Source organism: Scyliorhinus canicula, chromosome 6, assembly GCF_902713615.1.
Source record: "Scyliorhinus canicula chromosome 6, sScyCan1.1, whole genome shotgun sequence".
Taxonomy (NCBI): domain Eukaryota; kingdom Metazoa; phylum Chordata; class Chondrichthyes; order Carcharhiniformes; family Scyliorhinidae; genus Scyliorhinus; species Scyliorhinus canicula.
The window spans coordinates 112,111,908-112,134,193 of NC_052151.1; the positions used below are offsets into that span (position 1 = coordinate 112,111,908).

Consider the following 22,286-nt stretch of genomic DNA (forward strand, 5'->3'; position numbering starts at 1 on the left):
AAAAAGTGAAGTCGTATGGGGTTCAGGGTGTACTAACTAGATGGATAAAGAACTGGCTGGGTAACAGGAAACAGCGAGTAGTGGTGGAAGGGAGTGTCTCAAAATGGAGACGGGTGACTAGTGGTGTTCCACAGGGATCCGTGCTCGGACCACTGTTGTTCGTGATCTACATAAATGACCTGGAGGAAGGTATAGGTGGTCTGATTAGCAAGTTTGCAGATGATACTAAGATTGGTGGAGTTGCAGATAGCAAGGAGGACTGTCAGAGAATACAACAAAATATAGATAGATTGGAGAGTTGGGCAGCGAAATGGCAGATGGAGTTGAATCCAGGCAAATGCGAGGTGATGCATTTTGGAAGATCAAATTCAAGAGCGGACTATATGGTCAATGGAAGGGTCTTGGGGAAAATTGATGTGCAGAGAGATCTGGGAGTTCAGGTCCATTGTACCCTGAAGGTGGCAACGCAGGTCGATAGAGTGGTCAAGAAGGCATACAGCATGCTTGCCTTCATCGGACGGGGTGTTGAGTACAAGAGTTGGCAGGTCACGGTACAGTTGTATAGGACTTTGGTTTGGTCACATTTGGAATACTGCGTGCAGTTCTGGTCGCCACATTACCAGAAGGATGTGGATGCTTTGGAGAGGGTGCAGAGGAGGTTCACCAGGATGTTGCCTGGTATGGAGGGTGCTAGCTATGAAGAAAGGTTGAGTAGATTAGGATTGTTTTCGTTGGAAAGACGGAGGTTGAGGGGGGACCTGATTGAGGTCTACAAAATTATGAGAGGTATGGACAGGGTGGATAGCAACAAGCTTTTCCCAAGAGTGGGGGTGTCAGTTACAAGGGGTCACGATTTCAAGGTGAGAGGGAGAAAGTTTAAGGGAGATGTGCGTGGAAAGTTTTTTTACGCAGAGGGTGGAGGGTGCCTGGAACGCTTTACCAGCGGAGGTGGTAGAGGCGGGCACGATAGCATAATTTAAGAGGCATCTAGACAGGTATATAAATGGGCGGGAACAGAGGGAAGTAGACCTTGGAAAATAGGAGACAAGTTTAGATAAAGGATCTGGATCGGCACAGGCTGGGAGGGCTGAAGGGCCTGTTCCTGTGCTGTAATTTTCTTTGTTCTTTGTTCTAACCCACTCCCTCTCCTCACAGTACAACCTTCTCAACACAGAAATCAATCTAGTGAGCCATCACTGCACTCTCCTCGAAGGGAAATATATCCTTCTTTATCGCATAATATAGTGTGAACAATTAAATTTTAGAAATTGGAAACGGAGTATCATTCAAACGATGCTATATGATAGCAACAAACAATCTTTCCAGAATTTGAAGATCAAATTCATTAGAGCCAGCCCCCCTTCAACATCACCACCATTATAGAGTTACATCCTGACCGCTTAAAACTTGTCTACCACCTACAAAGCACTAATCAGCAACACAATTGAACACCCACCACTCAACTGGATGGGCAAAAGTACATTTAAGAATTCAATAACATTCAGGATAGAACCAGTTCACTTTATTGCTGCTGTGTATTTAAACAGAATATTCAATGCCTCCCTTACTGGCTCAATCTGACTGCAGTGTCTTCAGGCTACATACACAGCAGCAAAATTACTTCAACAGCACCTCCCTTCGCTGTGATCTCCACCACGAAGAGGAGCAACAAAGGTGTGGTAACACCGAAACCTCAAAGACATGTGCTACCCTGAATTTCAGATATCCTTTCTCTTACTTGTACATTGTCCCAATTCACCACCTAACAAAACAGCGTGAGCACCATCACCACAACAAATGTAGCGAATCACAAAGGACAATCAGTGCCTTCTCAGGGAAATTAGAAAGGAGCAATAAATGTGTTTTCCTAGTATCAACCATATTGAGAACAAATTAGAAAATAATGGAACTTGTCCAGGAAAATGCAGCTTAAATTATCGCAGGCTAAATATCCAGATCAAGTAAGCACAGATGTCCCAAATAACAGCTAGTTCATGAATCTAAAAATACAGAAATTTTCAGGAATTATTTTACCAATCACAATGCTCTCACACTTAGCAATACAGCACAGTCTCTGAAATTAGGCAGCTGGTTGCAAGTACCACCTGGCATCATATGGCATCTTTTGCATCCAGCTTTATTAATCCACACACAATATCCAGGGGATTTGAACTGGCTTTACAAAACACATGGTGAGGTTAGATTACGTGGTAATGTTAGTGCTGAATTGGATCTCTCAAGGCAAAGTTCATTGGCATTCAAGAAAGCAAGCGAACATAGAGACATACAGCACATGAGGCCAACATTCAACCCATCGAGCCTGCAGTGGCTGTTTGAACAACTTATCCAATTAGTCCCTGTCCTCGACCCTTTCCCCATCGTTCTGCAGCCCTGAAGGCTGTAAAGTGCCTAATTGAAAGATGAGGTGTTGTTCTTCAAATTACATTGAGCTTTATTGAACATGGCATTGTTACCAATCAGCACCGGAGACGCCACTAATGTTGCTCTTTAATAATGAGTGGAATACTATCCCACCAGCATCACCAATAATGTTGCCAAATTAACTAGATATGGCAGTTATTAATGATAATATTGCTTTTCAGAGTTGCCAGGTATCAAATGATACCACCACAAGGCTTTACCGGAGATCAAAGACCAAACAAACAGTTAGTCAGTTCAAGTTCAAAGATAGTTTATTTACACACAAGGATTACTTCGACATGCAACATAAAACACTACAAATTAAACTACACCTAACAACCACAATAACCTATACTTAACTTCAGGGCAACTAGCTCTTTGCAGATGAACAAGTGTCATGTGAGAGTAACTTTAAGAAATGTGTGTTTATAAATGGGTGTGTATATAAATATCTGTAGTGAGAGTACCTTTAAGAAATGGGTGTTTACTACTGCAGTGATTTCAGAGAGTGGGTGGAGCGGGGGTGTGTCAGCTTTGTACTTTAGTTTTAGACCATTTATTGCAGGGTGTGTTTTAGTTTCGTTTTCAGTGGTGGAGCTGAGGCCAGACAGAGCAGGTTTACTGTTGATTTCTCTGCCATGAAAAGACTATCTCTTGATCATTTGGTGAATTCGGAATTATAAATGTTTTCAGTAGTGAATGTAAACCTGATGTGCTTCTGTTAAAAGGTGTTTCTTTTGTCTTCTGGGTGTTGTTTGGGAAGCTATTATGTATTACTTAGTGTTGTATTCTTTGGGGGTTGTATTTGAATTGATGGTTGCTAAGTTGTTCACTGTATGTTTTAAAAAGGTTAACTTGAGTTAATAGAATAAACATTGTTTTGCTTTAAAAAATACTTTTCCATTTCTGCTGTACCACACCTGTGGAGTGGGCTGTGTGCTCCCCATACCACAATCTATTAAAAGTTGTGGGTCAGGTGAACTCCATGATACACTTTGGGGTTCTCTAAATCCTGGCCCATAACACATGGCCTTTGTTCGGATCTTGCGTGGTAGGGTAGAAGAAGTGGCTTTGTTTCTGCTGGGCTCATCCGTCTGGTAGCGATCATTTGTCTTGAACTTGTCTTCTGGTCGTAATGCTACACTTGGTTTTAGGAGTAAGCCGGGGCCAAGAGAGACCTCACACATGGCTGTGTCTCTTATTATCCCTCTGGGATTTTGCGCTCTTTTGGGCAGTCCTTAACTTTGGACCCAATAGTTCGACAGGCTTCAATCACTGCCTTCGATTTTGGCCAATAAAGGGGCGGCTGCCTTGATGGCTGGGCGTGTCCTGAGCAGTCATTGGCCTTGGCTGTTTGGGCTTTCCAAGCAAAGGGAGTGGCGCCGGTTAGTCTGTATCAGTTACCCGAGTACAGTCCTTTTGTTCTGTGGAAATGGGCCATTAGAATGCAAACGAGCGGGGGTTTCGATCGGGTCTCGCTATTTGGGTTGCAAATACACACAAGCTCGGAGTGTGTCTGAGTCCTGGGTTGGCCATAATTCCCATGTCCTTTGCAGGTGGCCATCTGAGATGGCTATAGCGTTCAACAATTCAGACAATAATGTTGGTATTCATTTTGTTTACTTTTCTTTGCAATGTTTTGTTTTCATTTTGTGATTTTTGCTTTCAGTCAGCAGCACCCATTCTAGACACATTTTCTTTGTTTCTTTCCCTTCGCCAACACCATTCCCGGTTACCCTGGAAAACTAACATTTCTGTCTTTCAATCTCTCCGGTCTTTCACCTTATCCCAGACTTTCGTTTGTCCTTGTCCCAATCACATCTTTCTCCAAACCTATTACATTTCTAACTTTTCTCAATTCTAATGGAAGGTCACAGACCTGAAACATTAACTGTTCTCTCTCCACAGATTGTTTGCATTTTCTGTTTTTATTTCAGATTTCCATGCTCTGTGTTCATTTGATTATTTTCCAGTTGACTGGTAAAACCAAGAGAAGGTAGGGATTGTGTGGCCGAGTAACTGACGTTTATGGGAGCGTCATATGCACAATTTTGTTGCCACATTGCCCTACATTACTTCAAAGGGACTTCATGAGACGAGAATCATTTTGACAGTCCCGAGATTGTGAAATGTACCAAATAAATGAAAATTATTTATAAAAGAGGGATTACTTAAAGAAGGATCCAAAGTCTTACCTATTAATTCCCCCATTCTCTGTCTTTGTGTTTTCAGTTGCTTGGTGAAATCTATCCTTCTCTCATGATCGTCAAGCTCATCATCACTGATCAGATCTTCTTCATTCAATTCAGACACTGAAATATCGCTTCTTCCGCATGAGTGAAGGGGAATGAAGTCGGCTTGGGCTCGAGCCACCTGTCTCTTTTTACGGGCAGCACGAATGTACCTGGCATTTGGAATCTCACCTGCACTGAACAGAATATATAGCGAGGACAAGAAACAAAATCTATACAAAAGATACAAAATGCAACATTTTAAAGCAAACAACAGAAAACCAGGACTTTAGCTCCTTTGATTCATAGTTTGGTTACAAATCTGTACTTTTAAGACCATGGTGCCATTTTTCAGCACACTTCTTCAGCCAAAACATGCCACCAATATTAACCAAATGCATTTACACAGGCCATGCTCCACCGCTTTTGTAAGTTATCACTTGCGAACGATTTACTTATTTTCTAAATTATTTTCATTTGGACTAAATGAAAAGCACAAACCAATCCTGATGACAGAAAACATCAATATAATTGATGTTCTCCCATCTTGCAGAGTGATCTAGGGGTGCACTGCTTATCAAGATTGTAGAATGAAAAGTGCACATTTATATAACTCCTTTAACATAGTAAAATATCCCAAGGCACTGTCATAGAAAGTGTAATAGAATAAATATTGTCACCAAGTCAAAGGAGACATCAGAACAAGTGACCAAATGCATGGCCAAAGAGATAAGTTGTATGCAGCATCTTAAAAGGACCGGAAGCTAGAGGCCAAGACATTTGTGGAGGAAAATCCAGAAAATAGGACTTGGATGGTTTAAGGCACAGACGTCAATGATGGAAGGAAGCCAGTCAGGGATCTATAAGTGGCCAGTAGAAGACGACAGACTTTCAGAGGGTTACAGGACTGGAGGAAGTTACAAGGGTAGAGGTGCAAGGCTGACCACTGGATGTGGGTGGACTGCAAAGCTTTGATCTGATCCATTGGTTGTGGGGTCACTTAACTCAATCATGCTGGTTGTACTGATTAGCATGTATGTAGCCCTGTGTTTTAGCTTCACCAGTTAGCACCTCATTTTTATGTTTACTTAGTGCTGCTCATGAAATGCTCTCCTCCACTCCTTATTGAAAAAGAGTCAGTCCCCTGCCTAGATGGTCATGGAAGAGGGAGATGTGTTAGGTCGTGGGGCCACAGATTGTGATGGAATATAATTCTGCTGCTGCCTCACTCTCCTCATGCCTACCCCCACCTTGTAATAAATATTTTCTGAGCTTTATTCAGTGCTTCTACTTTTTTTAAAGCTGTGAGCAGTGCCCTAAGTGCAGCCTAATAGTACCAGCAACCATTTGGAGGGAGTAGAGAAGCTGGAGTTATTCTCCTTAGAAAGGAGAAATTTGAGAGTTTGATAGGGTAACTGCTTCTATTGGAAGGTTAGTTAGTGACCAGCGGACACAGATTTAACAATGTAACTGGCAACAAAAATCCAGCAAGGAAAGGAGCATTCTTTTGCACATGATGTGATAATGATTTGAATGTACTACCTGAAAATGCGATTCAGATCCCTATTCAAAGGAAATGTGATAACTACTTGAAAAGGACAAACCTGTGGGGCTATAAGAGACACGTGACTAATTGGATAGCTCTTTCAAAGAAGCAGCACAGAGACAGCAGACATAATAGTCTCCTTCTGTGCTGCATGATAGTATTCAATGGACCAGCTTCACTACTTTTGAATTCGATATGCTGCTCATGAATGCTATGCAGTGAGCTCTGCTGCACAATCGGTGTATATGAGCAATGAGCACACCCTGCTGCAGAAAAATAAGAAAAGGTGCTTTGCGTATAAACACTCCTCGTCTGCAAATGAGAAGAGCAACTAATGCCCTAACCTCTCCTTTTGTTTTACCAAACTAACAAGAGTAATAATATTAATGCTTATTAGGGTGCATATGGATTTCCATACCTGGTTGTATATTGTGCTGGAATGCCCTGCATGTCTCAGGTTCACCAAACCCTGAACCAATCTCCTCTTCATTTTCTGTATGCACTTCCACTGTTTCTTCCTCAGAACTGCTTCCCTTTTGAAACTTTGTCTGTGTAGAATCATGAAGAATTTTCTCATCTAGTCAAAGAGAATACAGTATACATCAGTAACAATAAATCTGCATATGAAAGACAGGGCATAGTCCAAGTCACTTGATTTATCATACACTGCTGTATTTCTCAGCATTTGGTATCTAAATTTTACACAACTGTTGTCGGTAAGCTTAACAGAACACAATAAATCTTCAAACCGTAATTTTTGCTTCACCCGCACGCAAAAGGAAGTTCCTTTTTAATCTTCCCGCAGTAGCCAAGTTACGATAAAGGGTTAGAGATCAATGTGAACCAGTTTCAATTCCAACGTGAACCAGTTTCAACAAAAGATTTTATTTAGGGGTGAAAAGGTAGTGAATCAAAGTCATGGTTTCGAGGAGTAGCACAGCAGGTAGCACTGTCGCTTCACAGCTCCAAAGTTCCAGGTTCGATTCCCGCTTGGGTCATTGTTTGTGTGGAGTCTGCACGTTCTCCCAGTGTCTGCGTGGGTTTCCTCCGGGTGCTCCGGTTTCCTCCCACAAGCCCCGGAAGACGTGCTGTTAGGTAATTGGACATTCTGAATTGTCCCTCCGTGTACCCGAATTAAAACAAAATAACAGACAAGTTACAAGACTTGCAGGTGTCTCGAGGAATAACGAGATGCAATTTTCCCAGTAACAAGACGAGCAGGCATCAAGAGACTTTGAGATTCGCCATATCAGAAACATTGTTTACCCAAGGTCTATGGGGCTATACAAATGGTAACTTCTCAAGGCAAGGAATTTGAGATGTTGACAGCCAAAATCACAAGGTGGGATATCAAAGAGAGGGAACAGTATAACTGCTAACACTCTAATTGGAGATGCAGTTCTTCATCCAACAGTCAGACAGGCCACCTTGTGCATTAGCACAGTGGTTAGCATTGTTGCTTCGCAGCGCCAGGGTCCCGCATCCAAATCCCACTTGGTTCACTGTCTGTGCGGAGTCTGCACATTCTCCCAGTGTCTACGGGTGCTCTGGTTTCCACCTACGGTCCAAAGATTTGCGGTTAGGTGGATTTGCCATGCTAAATTGCCCCTTAGTGTACAAAGATATGCAAGTTGGGTGAATTGGCCATGCTAAATTGCCCCTTAGTGTCCAAATATGTGCAGGTTAGATGGGGATAGGGTGGGCGAGTAGGCCTGTGTAGAGTGCTCTTTCGGAGGGTTAGTGCAGATCCATTGGGTCGAATGGCCTCTTTCGGCACTGTAGGGATTCTCAAGATATACAACTCCAAATGTTTTAGTGATGCTGGTAAAGTTTACCTTTTGCGATATCCTCATCTTTTTCGACATTAGTCTGTTTTTCATTTTTCCAATATGATGAAAATAAAATGGTATTTTCAGTCTTCTTTACTTTAAATTCTTCTTCACCCTCTACATTTTAGAAAAAAAAGTAGTGTTTATTGGTTCCATGGTTAGAGGTGAATAAAATTATCAGATGAAACTATCACACAGATTCTCCTTCTAATGTACCCCTCTACTGGTCATGAAAAAATATTATAATTGAACAGTCATTGAAAAGACAGATGCCTTCCTGCCAGTGAGATACAAGATTGAATTTTGTTAGCATTATGAAATTCAGTAAGTGTCTTGTAAGGTAAAGGTAAAGTCTCCATAGACCACCCACAACCTTCCAACTGAGACAAGCAGACACATGGAACGGTTGAAAGTTAAACACATCCATGTTTTCAGGTGAAGCCTGGCTACTGGCTGTAGTGTGTTTCCAGGAAGGTCAGTGTCAGCAATGGGCTAAACATTGCGGGAAGGTTTCCTCTGGTCACTAAACACTGCACATCCCAACGTGTATGGAATTGTACCCCAATACGCTTGCAGCCTCACTCCAGCAGCCATGGAGACATATGCTGACATGTTTGGAAGTGTACCTGGATTTGTGTGCAGCACATACACCAACGTATTTACAGCTGATACCCAACATGTGTGGAGCAGGTACACCAACATTTGTAGAGCCCATATCCCAAACCGTATGGAGCCCATAGGCAACATGTGTAAATCAGGTACTCAAACATATGTGGAGTCCGTGCATTGACATGTGTGAATCAGGTATGCTAACACCTGTTATGTCAATGCCTTCGGTGGGCAAGGGAATGAAACTAGAGGTGAAGTGAAAAATATTTGAAATTTCACGTTCATTTAAGATAATTGGTGGCAACAGGCCAAAATCATGGGCAGCACGATAAACGACTGGCTTTTGAAATCACTTCTCACAGCATCTTCCCATGCAATCGTAGAAGCTCCAACACCTGCCCTTTTACCTCCTCCAATTTGGTCTACTATATTCGCTGCTCCAATTGCAGTCTCCTGTACAATGGGGAGACTAAACGCAGAATGGGCGGCCGCTTTATGGAATAATTTCACTCAGTCCACAATTATTACCTTGACCTTGCTGTCACATCTTCCCCCCTCCCCCCAATTTGCCACTTAAGTTTTGCTTTCATAGAGTGGTGACCCTTGTTCTGCTGTCTTACCTTTACCACTATCAACACCTTCTTCAGGTCTTTAACATAACTATTAAAACCCCTTTTATCTTGTGCTCATAACATCCTTGGTGATCACTCCTGAATTTCTACCAACCCCGACCTTCTATTTTGCTACACAGAAGATGGCACCGGAGCGAGGTGACTCCCTGCGAGCTCTCCCCAACAGATCCACTTTTTATTTACAGACAGTGACCCAAAACGGGAATCGAACCTGGGACACTGGTGCTGTGAAGCAACAGTGCTAACCACTGTGCTCTGTGGTCCGCAAGTGCACATCTAAACACTCTTAGGGTCTCTACTTCCACTACCCATTCAGGCAACGAGTTCCAGACTCCTATCACCTTGGGTAAAAAAAAATTTCCTCACATCCCCTCTAAACCTCCTGTCTACTCTACCTATGCCCTTCAATTTTATACATCTCAATGAAGTCCACCCCAGCAGTCTCCTCTGCTCAAAGGAAAACAACCCCAGTCTATCCAATCTCTCTTCCCAACTAAAACTCTCTCCAACCCAGACAACAAAGAGCAATACAGCACAGGAACAGGCCTTTCGATCCTCCAAGCCTGTACCAGTCAGGATACCAACCTTGGCCAAAACCCTCAGCACTTCCTTGTGCCGTATCCCTCTTGCCATCCTTTTCATGTATTTGTCAAGATGTCTTTTTTTAACGCTGTTAATTCATCAGCTTCCACAACCTCCCCTGGCAACATGTTCCAGGCACTCACCACCCTCTGTGTAAAATACCTGCCCTGCACATATCCTCTAAACTTTGCCCCACGAACCTTGAACCAATGCCCCCTGATGACTGACCCCTTGACCCTGTGAAAGAGTGTCTGCCCATCCACTCTATCCATGCCCTCATAATCTTGTAAACCTGTGTCAGGTCACCCCTCAACCTCCATCTTTTTTTTTAAACATAAATTTAGAGTGCCCAATTCATTTTTTCCAATGAAGGGGCATTTTTTTGTGGCCAATCCATCTACCCTGCACATTTTTGGGTTGCGAGGGCGAAGCCCACACAAACACGGGGATGTGCAAACTCCACACGGACAGTGACCTAGGGCCGGGATCAAACCAGAGACCTGTGAGCCATGAGGCAGCTGTGCTACGCACTGCACCACAGGCTGCCCACTACCTCCGTCTTTCTAATGAAAACAGTCCGAGTCTATTCAGCCTCTCCACATAGCTAACACCCTCCGGACCAGGCAACCTCCTCGTAAACCACTTCTGCACCCTCTCCAAAGCCTCCACATCCTCCTTCTGGTATTGTGGCGCCCAGAATTGTGCACAATATTCCAAGTGCGGCCTTACCAAGATTCGATACAACTGTAGCATGACTTTGCCAGTTTTTATACTCAATGCCAGTCCCAATGAAGGCAAGCATTCCGTATGCTTTCTTCACTACCGTGTCCACTTGTGTTGCCACTTTCAAAGATCTGTGGACCTGCATGCCCAGATCTCTCTGACTTTCTATATTCCGAAGAGTTTTGCCATTTACAGTATATTTCCCCTGTGTTAGACCTACCAAAATGCATTACCTCACATTTGCCATTTATTTGCCCAAGTCTCCAACCTATCTACGTCCTGCTGTATCCTCTGACAATCCTCAACACTATCTGCCCACTCCACCAACCTTGGTGTCATCTGCGAACTTACTAATCAGACCAGCTACGTTTTCTTCCAAATCGTTTATATATACTATAAACAACAGAGACCCTCAGCACAGATCCCTGTGGAACACCACTAGTCACAACCTTCCATTCAGAAAAACACCCTTCTTACTGCTACCCTCTGCCTTCTGTGACCCGAGCCAGTTCTGTACTCATCTTGCCACCTCACCTCTGATCCCGTGACTTCACCTTTTGAAGCAGTCTGCCATGAGGCACCTTGTCAAAGGCTTTACTGAAGTCCATGTAAACAACATCCACCGCCCTCCCCCCATCAATCATCTTTGCCACCTGCTCAAAAAACTTGATCACGTTAGTGAGGCATGACCTCCCCTTCACAAAACCCGGAGAGCCCCCTTTCCAGTGCTATCACATCCTTCCAATAATGTGGATTCTAGCTGTGACCTAACCAACATTTTATACATTTCCAGCATAATTCCCCTGCTCTATGCCTTGGCTAATAAAGGCAAGTATACCAAATGCCTTCTTAACCACTGTATTCAGACTTCCGGTTGCGGCTATGCGGAGCTAAGTCGCCGTTCGGCAGCTCCCGCTAGAAACAGACTTTTGGGCTCTTTTTAGGGCCCCCAACGGTACTTTTTCGACAATTCCCAGAGTGGGAAGGGGACAGCAATATTACCCCGGCACTGTATGGATTGGACCAGGAGTGGAGCGGTGAAAAAAGTGGAATTGGAGCAGAGAAAGGTGCGAGGGAGGAAGACCAAGATGGTGGCGGGTGGAGACCAGGCAGCGTGGGCGCAGTGGTCACAGGAGCAGCAGGAGTTTCTCCAGCGCTGCTTCACAGAGCTGAAGGCAGAGCTGCTGGAGCCCATGAAGGCGTCAATTGACAAGCTGCTTGAGACCCAGACAGCCCAAGGGGCGGCAATCCGGAAGGTCCGGCAAAAGATCTCGGAGAATGAGGACGCGATATTGGGCCTGGCGGTGAAGGTGGAGGTGCACAAGGCGCTCCATAAGAAATAGCAGGCGAAGTTCGAGGACATGGAGAATCAGTCGAGAAGAAAGAATCTGCGGATTCTGGGTCTCCCGGAGTGACTGGAAGGATCGGATGTAGGTGCCTACGTGGTCACCATGTTCAAGACGCTGATGGGAACGGGGGCCTTCCAGGGGCCCCTGGAGCTGGAGGGGGCCCATCGAGTGCTGGTGAGGAGGCCCAAGCCCAGCGAGCTGCCGCAGGGGGTGCTGGTGCGGTTCCACCGGTTCGCGGACAGAGAATGTGTGTTAAGGTGGGCCAATAAAGAGTGGAGCAGCAGGTGGGAGAACGCAGAGGTCCGGATTTATCAGGACAGAGCGCGGAGGTGGCTAAGAAGAGGGCCGGGCACAATCGGGCTAAGGCGGTGCTGCACCGGAGAGGGGTGAAGTTCGGCATGTTGCAGCCGGCGCAACTGTGGGTCACCTACAGGGAACGTCACCATTATTTCGAGACGCTGGAGGAGGCGTGGACCTTTATTCAGGCCGAAAAGCTGGACTCGGATTGAGGGCCGGGGACGAGGGAACGCTGAGGGGGGATAGTTGGGACTGTTGTGTTGTGTTGGGGGGGGATTTTGTGGTTAGGTTGGGCAATGTTTCTTCTCTGTCTGTCGGGTGGTTCGTTGGGGGGGGGGGGGGGTTAAAGCCTGTGGGCGTCAGTGGCTGGAAATGGGGATGGAGCCGGGGGAATTGTTACTGGAAAGGGAGCTATGCCAGAGGGGGCAGGGTCAGGTGAGTGGAAAGCGCGGGCCTTTTCCAGCGCTGAGAGTGGATGGGTGTCGGGTCGGGGGAGAGCCCGCTGATGGACAGGAGAGGGAGGGGAGATTCCCACACAGGGGGGGTCGATGGAGCGGCAGGAGTGGCCGAGGTCAGCAGGAGTCGGCTGACTCACGGGAGTGCAATGGGGGGAGCTATGCAGCTGGGGGGGACCTGGCTTTGGGGGGGGGGGGGGGGGGTAGCTTCTGGAATGGCCAAGGGGGAGCTGGAGTCTGTAGAGGTGGTCGGGGCGGGGGGTCTGCCGCTGGGGGAACGGGAAATCTATGGCTAGTCTGGGGTGGGGGGGGCTGATCCGGCTGATAACCTGGAATGCAAGAGGCCTGAACGGACCGGTCAAACGGGGCCATGTGTTCGCGCACCTGAAGGGGCTGAAGGCAGATGTGGTCATGCTCCAGGAAACGCATCTGTGGGTGGCAGATCAGGTAAGGCTGAGAAAGGGGTGGGTAGGGCAGGTGTTCCATTCGGGGCTGGATGCAAAAAATCGGGGGCTGGCGATTTTGGTGTGGATGCAGGTGTCGTTTGAGGCGTTGAGCATCGTGGCAGACAATGGAGGTAGGTATGTGATGTGGTAAGCTGCAGGGGGTGCAGGTGGTCTTGGTAAATGTATACGTCCCGAATTGGGGCGCCGCGGGGTTCATGCGGCGCATGTTGGGCCGGATCCCAGACTTGGAGACAGGGGGCTTGATAATGGGTGGGGGGGGGGGGGGACGACGGGGGGGGGGCGACTTCAATACGGTGCTGGATCCGGCATTGGATCGCTCTAGGTCGAAGACAGGCAGAAGGCCGGCGGCGGCCAAGGTGCTGAGGGGGTTTATGGACCAGATGGGAGGAGTGGATCCGTGGAGGTTTGCGAGGTCAGCGGCCAGGGAATTCTCATTCTTCTCCCATGTTCATAAGGTCTACTCTCGGATTGACTTTTTTGTAATGAGCAGGGCGCTGATTCCAAGGGTGGAGGACACAGAATATTCAGCGATAGCCATCTCTGACCATGCCCCGCATTGGGTGGACCTTGAGCTGGGGAAGGAGAGAGACCAGCGCCCACTGTGGCGCTTGGAGGTGGGGTTGTTGGCGGATGAGGAGGTGAGCGGGCGGGTCCGGGGGTGTATAGAGAGGTATCTGGAGGCCAATGATAACGGGGAGGTGCAGGTAGGGGTGGTCTGGGAGGCGCTGAAGGCGATGGTCAGGGGAGAGCTGATCTCCATCATGGCCCACAAAGAGGGGAGGGGAGGAGAGGAGAGAGAGGGTGAGGCTAGTGGGGGAGATGGTCAGGGTGGATAGGAGGTACTCAGAGGCCCCGGAGGAGGGATTACTACTTAAGGAGTGGCGCAGCCTCCAGGCCGAGTTTGATCTGTTGACCACCAGGAAGGCGGAGGTGCAGTGGAGGAAGGCACAAAGGGCGGTGTACGAAAACGGAGAGAAGGCTAGCCGGATGCTGGCACACCAGCTTCGGAAGCGGGAGGCAGGAGGGAGATCGGGGGAGTGAGGGAGGTAGGGGGGAGCACGGTGCAAAGTGCGGTGGGTATTAATGGGGTCTTTAGGGACTTCTACAAGGGACTGTATCGGTCTGAGCCCCCATTGGAGGAGGGGGGGGATGGGTCGCTTCCTGGATCAGCTACGGTTCCAGAGGGTAGAGGAGGGGCAGGTGGCGGGGCTGGGGGCGCCGGTTGGGTTTGAGGAACTGGTCAAGGGACTAGGGAGTATGCAGGCGGGGAAGGCACCGGGGCCAGATGGGTTCCCGGTGGAATTCTATAAGAAGTACGTGGACCTGTTGGGCCCGCTGCTGGTAAGGACTTTCAACGAGGCAAGGGAGGGGGTGTCCTGCCCCCGACGATGTCTAGGGCGCTGACTTCTCTCATTCTGAAGCGGGACAAGGACCCCTTACAGTGTGGGTCGTATAGGCCGATTTTACTCCTTAATGTAGATGCGAAGCTGCGAGCAAAGATATTGGCCATGAGGATCGAGGACTGTGTTTCGGGGATTATACACGAGGATCAGACGGGTTTTGTGAAAGGGAGGCAGTTGAATACCAATGTACGTAGGCTCCTGAATGTAATTATGATGCCGGCAGTGGAGGGGGAGGCGGAGATAGTGGCGGCTATGGACGCGGAGAAGGCCTTTGATAGGGTGGAGTGGGGGGTACCTGTGGGAGGTGTTGAGGAGGTTCGGGGAGGGGTTCATCAGCTGGGTGAGGCTGCTGTACGAGGCACCGGTGGCAAGTGTGGCCACGAACAGGAGGAGGTCGGAATATTTCCGGCTATACCGAGGAACAAGGCAGGGGTGTCCTCTATCCCCCCCTACTCTCTGCGCTGGCGATTAAGCCCCTGGCCATGGTTTGAGGGAGTCTAGGAACTGGAGGGGGTTGGTGCAAAGGGAGGAACACCGGGTATCGTTATATGCAGACAATCTGCTATTGTATGTGGCGGACCCGGTGGGGGGAATGCCGGAGGTGATGAGGATTCTTTGGGAGTTTGGGGATTTCTCCGGGTATAAGCTCTACATGGGGAAGAGCGAGCTGTTCGTGGTGCATCCGGGAGACCAGGAGAAGGGGATTGGTGAGCTTCCGCTAAAAAGGGCAGAAAGGAGTTTTAGATACCTGGGGGTTCAGGTGGCTAGAAGCTGGGGGGCCCTGCATAAGCTCAACTTAACAAGGCTGGTGAAGCAAATGGAGGAGTTCAAAAGGTGGGATATGCTGCCGCTCTCCCTGGCGGGAGGGTGCAGTCGGTTAAAATGACAGTGCTCCCGAGGTTTTTGTTTTTGTTTCAGTGCCTCTCCATCCTGATCCCCAAGGCCTTCTTTAAGCGGTTCGTGTGAGCGAAGAAGACCCCGAGGGTGTTTCTGGAGCAGAGCAGGGACAGGGGGGCTGGCGTTGCCTAACCTCTGCGGGTGCTATTGGGCTGCCAACGTAGCGATGCTACGCAATTGGGTAATGGAGGGGGAGGCATGGAAGAGGTTGGAGATGGCATCCTGTGTGGGCACGAGCCTGGGGGCGCTGGTAACAGCACCGCTGCCGTTCCCTCCGACGAGGTACACTACGAGCCCGGTGGTGGCAGCGACCCTCAAAATCTGGGGGCAATGGAGACGCCACAGGGGGGAGGTGGGGGCTTCGGTGTGGTCCCCGATAGGGGAGAACCATCGGTTTGACCCGGTGAAATTGGATGGGGAGTTCCGGATCTGGTACAGGGCAGGTATTAGGAGGATGGGAGACCTTTTCATTGACGGGAATTTTGCGAGCCTTGGGGAGCTGGAGGAGAAATTCGGGCTCCCCCCTGGAAATGCCTTCAGATACATGCAGGTAAGGGCGTTCGTTAGGCAGCAAGTTGTGGAGTTTCCGCTGCTGCCGGCACGCAGGGTCCAGGATAGGGTGCTTTCGGGGGTGTGGGTTGGAGAGGGTAGGATCTCGGCAACTTATCAGGTGATGCAGGAGGAGGAAGAGGAGGCCTCGGCGGAGGAGTTAAAAGGTAAGTGGCGGGAGGAGCTGGAGGAGGAGACCGACGAGGGTATGTGGGCGGATGCCCTGGGAAGGGTAAATTCTTCCTCCTCTTGCACGAGACTCAGCCTGATACAATTTAAGGTGCTGCACATGACCGGGGCAAGGCTGAGCTGGTTTTTGGGAGTGAGGACAGATGTGTGAGTTGTTCGGGGAGTCCAGCAAACCACACCCACATGTTCTGGGCATGCCCAGCGTTGGAGGAGTTCTGGAGGGGTGTAGCGAGGACAGTGTCAAGGGTAGTGAATTCCAGGGTTAAGCCAAGCTGGAGGCTCGCAATATTTGGGGTGTCAGATGAGCCGGGAGTGCAGGAGGCGAAAGAGGCCGGTATTCTGGCCTTTGCGTCCCTGGTAGCCCGGCGAAGGATTCTGCTTCAGTGGAAGGATGCGAGACTCCCAAGCATGGAATCCTGGATTAATGACATGGCAGGGTTTATTAAATTGGAGAGGGTGAAATTTGCCTTAAGGGGATCTGTGCAAGGGTTCTTCAGGCGATGGCACCCGTTCCTAGACTTCCTGGCAGAGCGTTAAGAGATGGTCAGCAGCAGCAGCAACCGGGGCCCGGGGGGGGGGGATGTTCGTGTCTGGTTGGGGATTTATTGTTTACTGGTTAACGTTTATTTGTTTATTTATGCACTTTTGCTCTTGTTTTATTATTTGTGTAAAGGGGGGGTTTCTATTTTTCCTTTCTGTTATTTATAATATGTGAAAATTTTGAATAACAATTATTTAAAGAAAAACACTGTATTCACCTGCCCTGCTATCTTAAGGGACCGGTGTACATGCACACCAAGGTCTCTCTGATCCTGGGTGCTTTCCAGGGTCCTGCCATTCATCATCCCTTTGCCTTGTTTGTCCTGCCTGAGTGCATCACCTCACACTTATTTAGATTGAATCCCATTTGCGACTGATCAGCCCTTCTCTATCCTCCTGTAATCTGAGGCTACCCTCATTATTTACCACCCCATTGATTTTCATAATCATCTGCAAACTTACTGATCAACCCTCCTAATAATAATAATAATCTTTATTAGTGTCACAAGTAGGCTCACATTAACACTGCAATGAAATTACTGTTACAATCCCCTAGTTGTCACACTCCAGCGCCTGTTCAGGTACACGGAGGAAGAATTCAGAATGTCCAATTCACCTAACAAGCACATCTTTCGGGACTTGTGGGAGGAAAACGGAGCACCGGGAGGAAACCCAAGCAGACCGGGGAGAATGTGTAGTTCCGCACAGACAATGACCCAAGCCAGAAATCGAACCCGGGTTCCTGGCACTGTGAGCAACAGTGCTAACCACCGTGCTTCCGTGCCTCCCTATATCCAAGTCTAAAACATTCATATAAACCACAAACAGCAAGGGACCCCACTGGACACAGGCCTCCAGTCAGAAAAACACCCTCGACCATCATCCTCTGATTCCTAATACTCAGCCAATTCTGCTAAATTTCCATGGATCCCGTGGGCTCTTATTTCACGATCAGTCTTCCATGTTGGACCTTATCAAAAGCCTTGCTGAAGTCCAAGTAGACGACGTCAAATGAATTGCCCTCCCCAACACACCTGATCAACTCTTTGAAAAATTAAATCTAGTTGGTCAGACATGACCTCCCCTTAACAAAACCATGCTGACCGTTCTTGATTAATCCCCACCTCTCCAAAGGCAGACTAATTCACTGTCTCTCAGAATTGCTCCCAATAATTTCCCCCACTGGTGAGACATAGTATTGAATGCATACTTTGGTTCTGTCTTCACAAATGAGGGCACAAATCAGATCCCAGAAATGTTGGAGTGTTAACGGTTTAGTGAATGGGAAGAACTGAGGGAGATCAACATTAGTAGAGAAATGGTGCTGGGAAACTGATGGGATTGAAGGTGGATAAATCCCCAGGGCCTGAGAATCTGCATCCCAGAGTGCTTAAGGAGGTGGCTCTGGAAATAGTGGATGCATTGGTGGTCACCTTCCAGGATTCTATAGACTCTGGAACTGTCCCTGCAGATTGGAGGGTAGCTCACGTCACTCCGATATTCAAAAAGGGAGGTAGAAAGAAAGCAGGGAATTATAGCCCAGTAACCCTAACATCGGTAGTGGGGAAAATGCTTGAATCCATTACCAAGGACTTTATAGCAGAACATTTAGAAAGCAGTGGCAGGATCAGTCAGAATCAGCATGGATATATGAAGGGAAAATCATGCTTGACAAATCTGTTGGAATTCTTTGAAGATGTAACCTGTACAGTTGACAAGGGGAGCCAGTCGATGTGGTATATTTTGACTTTCAGAAGGCGTTTGACAAAGTCCCGCATAAGAGATTATTGTGCAAAATTAAAGCGCATGGGATTGGGGGAAAATGTACTGAGGTGGATAGAAAACTGGTTGGCAGAGAGGAAACAAAGAGTAGGGATTAATGGGTCCTTTTCAAATTGGCAGGCAGTAACTAATGGGGTACCACAGGGATCGGTTCTGGGACCGCAGCTATTCACAATATATATTAATGATTTGAACGAGGGAACAAAATGTAACATCTCAAAGTTTGCAGATGATACTAAATTAGGTGGGAGGTTGAATTGTGATGAGGATGCAGGGATTCTACAGCAAGATCTGGACAGGTTGGGCGAGTGGGCAAACCAATGGCACATGCAGTATAATTTGGATAAGTGTAAGGTTATTCACACAGATTACTCCCCTGAATGGTTGTAAATTGGGAGCGGGGAGTGTGCAGCAGGATCTGGGTATCCTTGTGCACCATTTGCTGAAGGTTAGCATGCAGGTGCAGCAGGCTGTAAAGAAGGCTAATGGTATGTTGGCCTTCATTGCAAGAGTAATGAAGTCCAACGCCGGCATCTCCACTTCATTGCAAGAGGTTGAGTATAGAAGCAGGGATGTGTTGCTGCAATTGTACAGGACCTTGATGAGGCCACACTTGGGAGTATTGTGTGCAGTTTTGGTCTCCTTCTCAGAGGAAGGATGTTCTTGCTCTCGAGGGAGTGCAGCGAAGGTTACCAGTCTGATTCCAGGGATGGCGGGACTGTCATATGAGGAGATTGACTAGGTTAGGATTGTTCTCGCTGGAGTTCAGAAGAATGAGGGTGATCTCCTAGAGACTTATAAAATTCTAACAGGACTAGACAGGGTAGACGCAGGGAAGATGTTACCAATGATGGGTGTGTCCAGAACCAGAGGTCACAGCCTGAGGATTCAGGGTAAACCATTTCGGACAGAGATAAGGAGACATTTCTTCACCCAAAGAGTGGTGAGCCTGTGGAATTCATTGCCACAGGAAGTAGTTGATGCTAAAACTTTGAATATATTCAAGAGGTGGCTGGATATAGCACTTGAGGAGAATGGGATCAAAGGCTATGGGGAGAAAGCAGGATTAGGCTATTGAATTGGATGATCAGCCATGATCGTGATGAATGGCGGACCAGGCTCGAAGGGCCAACAGGCCTCCTCCTGCTCCTATCTTCTATGTATCTGTATGGATCTATGAGACTGACTGCCCTGTAGTTCCTGGTTTATCCCTTCCTGAATAATGACCATCCTGTAGCACCTCTCCTGTGGCCAGAGAAATTGAAAATTATCGTCAGATACACAGATTTTCCATCCAGTTCTCTCTGAACTTGGGACCACAGAGGGCTTTCAACAGGAGGGAAAAAACTCGCCCAATTCGGATCCGAGGGGAATTAAGGTAGAAACGGCACCACACAAGTTGGACTGCAGTCCCACAAAACTGTTAACTATAGCCTTAAAACGTTACGAAGTTAATTATTTCTGTCTCCTCATTTTCCAGCATTTTCTGTTTTTAATTCCAGATTTCCCACATCCGCGGTGCTTTTTTCTTGACAACCTGGTTTCTTTTGCAACATTATGGAATTGCTAGGAATAGCTTTTGAACAAACCGAAATGTGTTTATTTCCCCCCCCCCCAGAGCGATTGTTATGAAAATGGTAATTCCCAGTTCCAAATGAAAGTGGGTGATTCCTCATCACTGCATAAACGGTCCAGGTTGGGCAGGACTTGAGGCTGCCTCACAAGCGGGTTAGAATAGTATGCAGTGTGCAATAATTACCTTCCCTCTCACAGCCAACGCTCAGCAGGCTCTGGTCACGTTTCCCAATGTGACTGGCACTTTTCCCAGGCTCGTCCTGAGCCTGTTTTCTCCATTCGTCTGCAGCTTCCTCGCTCCCGCACTCAGAGGCTGAGTTGGGGCTGGAGGACTGGGCCCGGGCTGAGCTGCCGGCTGTCGGGGGGGCCTTGGAGGTGCAGCTGAAGCCCCGTTTGGGAGCGGCAGCAGCTGGAGGCTGAGGCACCTCCTGAGTGTCCTCTTCGCTGGACTCGCTCCTCCTGCGACGGAAATTCCGCTTCGGGTTCTTTCGGAACATTCTAAGGACAATCGGCCCACCGAACGCGGCGGCCCCAACGTTCGGAGCACGCGCACCGGAAGCGGGGATGGATCTTCCCACTGTAAATTTGTGAGGGGGAGGGGAGAGTTGCAGACAAACGATTATCTTCAGCACTTCAATTTAAACCTCAGTAGCAACGCAAAAGATAACCAAGGATGAGCAATAAAATTATTGGTGCGAAATATTTGCATTTATTTTGTGTTAAAGCATCATCGAAGAATTATATTTTATCTGTCCAACCCAGTATTTTAAATCAGAGATTCTGGGATTTTACAGCTGTTTGTAGCAAACATTGTGTCATGATATGCACATAATGAAAGTCTTACAACAGCAGGTTAAAGTCCAACAGGTTTGTTTCAAACACTGGCTTTCGGAGCACTGCTCCTCCGAAAGCTAGTGTTTGAAACAAACCCTTTGGACTTTAACCTGGTGTTGTAAGACTGTGCTCACCCCAGTCCAACACCAGCATCTCCACATCATGAGATACAGACAGGCAGTGGCAGACACCCATTACAGCCAATCAACACACCGAACAGAACACAATCAATCACCAGGCAGAACACCAGCAGGGGGTTTCCCACTATAAAACACCAGAGGCATCAACACTCCTCTTTCCATTAGTGACAACTGGAGTAACAGTCAGGGTGTATATATCAGTTAGCACATTCTACACGTATCTCAGAGCTAGTGTGGTCTAGTTAGTTACAGTAAGCACGGTTAGATTAGTTGAGTGTCAAACCCACAGCGAACTGTGTGCACTACTTAACACGTTCAATAAAGTGTATTGAACCAACACCAAAGTTTAGAGTCTACTTTCAAGTACAACTGCATCCAGTTGCAGTTCGTGTTACCCCTGGGGGATTAAGTGGCTTACCTTGAATGATTCTGTGATGACCAGCAAGTGCCTTCCAGCGGCATGGAGAAGATCCAGGCCCCTCCACAGCTACGGATCTTCGGCAATCTCGGCGCCAATTGGCGGGTCTTCAAGCAAAGGTTCTTTCTCTACATTGAGGCCTCTGACCTCGAGGATGCGTCCGATGACAGAAAAATCGTGCTGCTCCTAGCAACTGCAGGGGACCAAGCCATCCAGATTTCCAACTCACTTAATTTTACCGATGGCCGACAAGACCAAATTCAAGACCATTTTGGAGAAGTTCAACAGTGACTGTGAAGTCGAAACAAACGAGACCTTTGAGCGCTATCTTCCAGCAACGCCTTCAGGGTAAGGATGAACCGTTCCAATCCTTTCGAACTCATCTCCGTATATTAGCGCAGTCCTGCAATTAAGGTGCAACCGATGATTCCATGATTAGGGATCAGATCGTGTTTGGAGTGCACTCCAATTCCTTGCGGGAGCAACGCCTCAAAATTAAGCACATGACCCTGCCAGTCGCAATCGAGACGTGTATAGTGCATGAGCATGCGCAAAATCGGTACTCCCGCTTCAAGTAGGCAGAATACGAAAAACTTGCCTCCCACGAGACAGAGAGTGTACAGGCCATCGCCCGGATGCAGCGCCTCAGTATCGATGAAAGCGGCCATTTTGCACGCTTTTCCCAGGGCCCCACGCATGCGCAACACGAACGGGAGAACGAAGCAGACGAAAACCAAACTGTGCAGGTGCGAACATCGGCTGACTGCACTGCGCATGTGCGGCGACACTCGGAACGTAATGCGTCAATGACATGACGT

At 47.7% G+C, this 22,286-nt stretch overlaps 1 protein-coding gene across 2 annotated transcripts in view; it reads right to left on the reverse strand.

Annotated features, from left to right (window-relative positions):
• The window catches only part of LOC119967394 (intron Large complex component GCFC2-like), a 62,602-nt gene extending 41,962 nt beyond the window's left edge, over positions 1-20,640 (reverse strand). Inside the window, exons 1-4 of one of the 2 annotated variants that reach the window (XM_038799898.1) lie at positions 20,261-20,640; positions 8,034-8,144; positions 6,617-6,775; positions 4,617-4,844 (exon numbers count right to left, since the gene is read on the reverse strand). In XM_038799898.1, coding sequence (XP_038655826.1) covers positions 4,617-4,844; positions 6,617-6,775; positions 8,034-8,144; positions 20,261-20,573 — 811 coding nt within the window. In that variant the 5' untranslated portion in view covers positions 20,574-20,640. Of the gene's footprint in view, positions 1-4,616; positions 4,850-6,616; positions 6,776-8,033; positions 8,145-20,260 lie in introns of those variants that run through there. The other variant, XM_038799899.1, reaches the window with a different exon arrangement.
• Between the last annotated feature and the right edge of the window lie 1,646 nt (positions 20,641-22,286).